This window comes from Palaemon carinicauda, chromosome 33 (genome assembly GCF_036898095.1).
Source record: "Palaemon carinicauda isolate YSFRI2023 chromosome 33, ASM3689809v2, whole genome shotgun sequence".
NCBI lineage: Eukaryota > Metazoa > Arthropoda > Malacostraca > Decapoda > Palaemonidae > Palaemon > Palaemon carinicauda.
The window spans coordinates 74,829,774-74,835,136 of record NC_090757.1 but is presented as its reverse complement, the minus strand read 5'-3'; the positions used below and the strand labels follow the sequence as shown (position 1 = coordinate 74,835,136).

The window sequence follows — 5,363 nt, the reverse complement described above, 5'->3', positions numbered from 1 at the left end:
TATCTGATACTTGTGAGGTTCCAGGTGACCGCATTGATTTAAGATTGGTTAAAACCAGCAAAGAACTATAATTTCTTTGTTATATGCAATTCCAAGAAAAACATACATAATATAAAATGGCAACATACAGTCAGTTTTTCCGTGTATGATTAAGAATATTATTGCATTAAAAGAGCTGGATAGGCTTTCGGCGCATATGCTATTGATAAGAATCAATGAAAATCAACGAATCGTTCAAGCTGCTTATCCAAGACACCTTTGTAGGGGATGCCATGTCTTCTAATGCTGGCTGCTGCCAGGCACTGCAGAGATGTGTGATGGACAGGGTTTACCAGCTGACGCAATTTCTGACCTCGGGAAGCTCTCAGGGACTCAAAACTATGACCCTGTGCATTTTTCATGTCCAAGTGCGCCCCGGCTTTAAGGAGAGCTTCCAGCATATCGCCTGGAACCTTCCTATGCTTGCCAAGTATGTGGAGAGGTGTGTTACCAAAAATATCCCTTGGACAAGGATTGGCTCCAGCTTCCAACAAGAGGTTCAAAACTTCCAAACTAGGAAAGGGGAAGACTGTAGCTCCTTCAGCGCGACAAAAGACAGAAGTGGCGCATGAAAAGTGCATTAAAGATACACCTTTGGAATCTATAGGATTCAATTTCACTAACTTGCGCACAGCATCCTTCACCCTGTCTATTTGGACTGGTAAGAGAATGGGCTTCAGTTTTGTCAACAACAACATTAAGTGCATTGCTACAGGAATGATCCGGTCCAGATAATAGAAATCCAAAGTTTTCTTGACTCCTGGAATCCTCTGCGTCCTTGAAATACCTATTATAATTTCTTGGGTACAGTTTTCAAACAGGTTCATAGATTCTTCAAAATATAACAAAATGTTAGAGGGTAAGGGTTGTGTGAAGACCTTGTCAAGGAATAAGTTAGTCAGAGACATGAGGAAAAAAAATCGCTTAGGATTTAAAACATCCAGAATTCTTTGATGTGTCTCCAAGGTGTACATCCACAGGACAAAGCACTCCTTCAGCTGGCCGTTAGCTGCGAACTCTTCCCCTTTGCCTTTTATGGCATCGATTGTAGTGCGATGCACCAGCCCCAGTACTCTCATCTTCACTAGTAAGGAATGTGTATCAATTGCAGATGTGTTGCCCTGAAGTTTTTCTAATTGCAGTGGTGTTGAGATTTCCTTGAAGTATTGGTTGAAAGGAGTCTGATATTCATTTTGGTCAATTGCAATATTATGAATGGATCTGGAAGGATATGGGTAGAGCATTTTAATATTGAAATATATCACGATATACTTTCCTGTAATGTAATGTTTCTAAAAGATTTAAGGACAAAACTGGCAGCCCGAAAACATTTGTAAACGAACTGTACCTGTAGTTATTTACATTAGATCAGATAAGTGGTATGTCTCTAAAATAACAAGCATAGAGATATTTTTGAGAGTTTTACTTAGAATTTTGCTTGAGTATTAGAATAGCAGCCACTCCTGCTGTGACGTCACCAGCTATGAAATATTGTCTGGTATTGATGCCAGTCCTAGATTGCACCACCTATGAAATATTTCATTTTATCTACACAATTAATATAAGCTCATCATTAAGACATTTATAAATTAATATTCACCCTCAGAGAAAATTACAAAAAAACATCAAAAACTTACCTTTCCTGCATAGCTAGTTTCCAATACTTGAAGGCAGTGTCTTGGCTTTTTCTCGGCAAAAGTAGAACCAAGAAGCTCTAGAGCATTGATTTCATCTTCTTTCGATATCAGATCTCCTCGGGCAATCAGGTGTTGTACAATGTGCTCGTGTCCAAGACAGCTGGCTGTGAGTATAGGGGTTTCCCCTAGAAATAAAATTTAGAGTGAATACCTTTTACATGAATTATCTCCCTTTCTTGCTGGAAACAAATTTTCAACTTCATCAGCTATACTTACAAAATTATATGAAATCTCAACTTCATCAGTTGTACTTATACAGTAGATTGAAATGAACTTTCAACTTCATCAGCTGTACTTGTAGACTTGAATGAACTATCAACTTCATCAGCTGTACATATAGATTAAACTCTACTTTCAATTTCATCAGCTCTACATCTAATATAGAGGAGACTAGACATAATCTCCCGAAATTGAAATATTGAACCGATTTGAAACTCACCACAAGAGTCAGCATCCATTTCGGCATTGTGATCTAACAACACCTTCACCACCTCAAGACATCCGGAATGGACGCCTTTGTGCAGAGCAGTCTTTCCATCGATCCACTTTTTTTCTAGATTAGCGCCGACACTTAAAAGATATTTTACTACCTTAACATGGCCATTGGAAGAGGCTAGCATCAGACATGTGCTCCCATGGTAGTCAGTAACTTCAATCTCTGAAAATGACCAAATGAATAATTGTTAGTAACATTTTGAAATTATGCCGCTCAAGGTCTTTGGAAGACAAGAGCCTTCGTCCTTTCTAAAGACACTACTGTGTTATTATTATAATTATTATTATTATTATTATTATTATTATTATTATTATTAGTAGTAGTAGTAGTAGTAGTAGTACCAGCAGCAGTAGTATCATTATTTTTATCATTATTATCATTATCATTTTTATTATCATTATTATCATTATCATTTTTATTATCATTATTATTATTATTATTATTATTATTATTGCTTGATTAAGCTACAACCCTAAGAAGAAAATCAGGATACTATAAGCCTAAATGCTCCCTAAAGGAAAATTAACCTAGTGAGGAAAGAAAACAAAGAAATTGATAAGCTACCAGAGCAATAGACAATTAAGAATAGTAAAAACATGAAAATAGATCCATCATATAAAGAGAGACTTATATCAGCCGGTTCAACATAAAAACTTTTGAAGGTCCACTGATTAGCAGTTTGGTCATAGCTGGAATAAAACTTCTCGAATACTGTTTAGTCCAAGGACTTCCTCACTCAGTTTACTTTGAAGGGAACTTCATTTAGTTCAACTTCACAATCATCAAAATCAACTGTCGTTTGAAAACTCACTTGCTCCGTTCTGCACGAGGACTTTAACAATGTCCAGACTCCCACGAGAACACGCCAGGCTCAGCGGGGTGGAACTGGAATCGGTCAGTCCATTTACGTTGGCACCCTTTGAAACGAGGTATGTAACGATGTTTAAATGCTCTCCTATAGTTGCTGCCCAAAGTGGAGAGACTCCTGATTCGTATATGTGATTTGTAGACACTGCAAAAAATATATTTATGTTTAGCTATTAGCATTCGATGTTGGTACTAAGAATTATAAGTCTTTAGCGCACTGACAATGAGGATTTTTGTGGAGTCACTCCATAGCTACCTGATACACACATGTGTTCATATATATGCAGAATATATATATATATATATATATATATATATATATATATATATATATATATATATATATATATATATATATATATATATAATATTTGAAATACCATGGCAAAATCTTCTGAAATATCTTACCCTGAACCCATAGGTACAAAATAAAAGAAAAAGTGTACACACCTAACCCAACTTCATTAACATTAGCGTTGCATTGCTCGACGAGGTACCTCACGCAGTTCATGTGGCCAAGCCTTGCTGCCCCTACCAAGTAGGGTTCCCACATATGGCCAGTCTCAGCACAGGACTCGATGTTGGGGTTAATGTGCCTTTCTAACATCTGAAAAAAAATCATACTTGGCTATAACTAAACATATCAAATATATTATTATTATCATTATTATTATTATTATTATTATTATTAATATTAATATTATCATTTTCATTATTATTATTATTATTATTATTATTATTATTATTAGCTAAGCTGCAATCATAGCTGCAAAAGCAGGAATATTTGCCCAAGATTTCCAACAAGGTTGAATAGCACAGTGAGAATAGGAAATAAGGTAATAAATTAACTGTATTAGAATTAATGAATAGTTAATACGAAATATATTATGAGATCAGTAACAACGTGAAAATGAATGTGCATTATACAAATTATAAAAAGAAACTTATGATCAGCATGTTCAACATGAAAAAAAAATCGCTGCAAGTTTTAGCTTTTGAAGTTCCACCGATTCAATCGTCTTATTTGAAAGATCAATTTACAATCCAGTCATAGAGGAAATAAGATTAGAATACTGTGTAGTATTGAGCCTTTTTATGGAGATGGCATGACTGTTAGAATTAACTGAATACCTAGTACTGGGGTCAGGATCGTACTGTGCAGGAAGATCTAAATGTAAAGATGGTCAGAATTATAACAAAAATCTTACGAGACATGCATAACGAACTAATTGAACGAGTGCCAGAAAATAATATCTAGATCGAGAATAAGAAATCTAACAGACGGTAAAAGTATTTTATTTCAGTTGCTTATTTCTACTTATAGTTTATTTCATTTTTTCATTTCCTCATTGGGCTGTCTTTCCTTGGTGGAACCCTTGGGCGTATAGAATCCTGCTATTGCACCTAAGGTTGTGGCTTGGCTAGTAATATAATAACAACAATAATAATAATAATAATAATGATAATAATAATAATAATAATAATAATAATAATAATAATAATAATAATAATAATCATAATAATAATAAATTGTTTACGAATTACTGTACTGAAGAAATGCTGGAATAGTTTCTTCTTGGCCCGAAACGTCATTAGCTAGATCACGGATCTGTTTCAAATGTGGAATGTTGTAACAAGAAGCAAAACTCATCTAAATCCACACATTTGAACATTGGAATTCAGTATATTCTATATGCATAGGTAAACATAATAAAATACCTTTGAGTGTTTAACATCAACATTCTCTTTGATGCAATTCAGTTTGTTATGAAATAGCATAGGAGGAAGAATAGAAAACGGGGATTAGACTACCCATGTTGATGTGACCAGGTCATCCCGCGTTTATACTTCCACAATTGAATCTATCGGCTTCCATGAAAACACTAAACCCAACCAAGCAGGCAGTCAGCCGAAACCTCTCACAAGGTCGATTTGGTCAAAACTTTCGCAATTTTTATTCTAGATTTATGGGGGAAATGCAAACGAGAGTTGTGGAAAGAATTTGCTGCGTCTTAATTTATTAAATGTATTGCTGTATGCGAACACTTAATAAGAACACACACACACACACATATATATATATATATATATATATATATATATATATATATATATATATATATATATATATATATATATAATAAAAGCTAAGCTCTAACTCTAGTTGAAAAATGAAAATGCTTTAACCACAAGGGCTCCAGTAATGAAGGGAAACAAAGAATTCAACTACAAGATTAGCCTTAAAACAATCAAAATGAAATATT

The 5,363-nt window shown here is 34.4% G+C and overlaps 1 protein-coding gene across 1 annotated transcript; it reads right to left on the bottom strand.

The window, feature by feature from the left end:
* Positions 1-212: 212 nt before the first annotated feature.
* On the bottom strand, positions 213-2,194 carry LOC137626263 (protein fem-1 homolog A-like). Its single transcript, XM_068357336.1, has 4 exons — positions 2,176-2,194; positions 1,677-1,861; positions 1,466-1,566; positions 213-1,260 (listed from the first exon to the last, which is right to left on the bottom strand). Exons 1-4 carry the CDS (start codon positions 2,192-2,194, stop codon positions 213-215), a joined length of 1,353 nt encoding a protein of 450 aa, XP_068213437.1.
* Positions 2,195-5,363: the final 3,169 nt, after the last annotated feature.

Coding starts and splice junctions, on each gene's coding strand:
- LOC137626263 (XM_068357336.1), bottom strand. Junction 1,567..1,676: donor AAACTAGCTATGCAGGAAAG/GTAAGTTTTTGA, acceptor AATATTTCATAG/GTGGTGCAATCTAGGACTGG. Junction 1,261..1,465: donor ATACTCAAGCAAAATTCTAA/GTAAAACTCTCA, acceptor ATATCCTTCCAG/ATCCATTCATAATATTGCAA.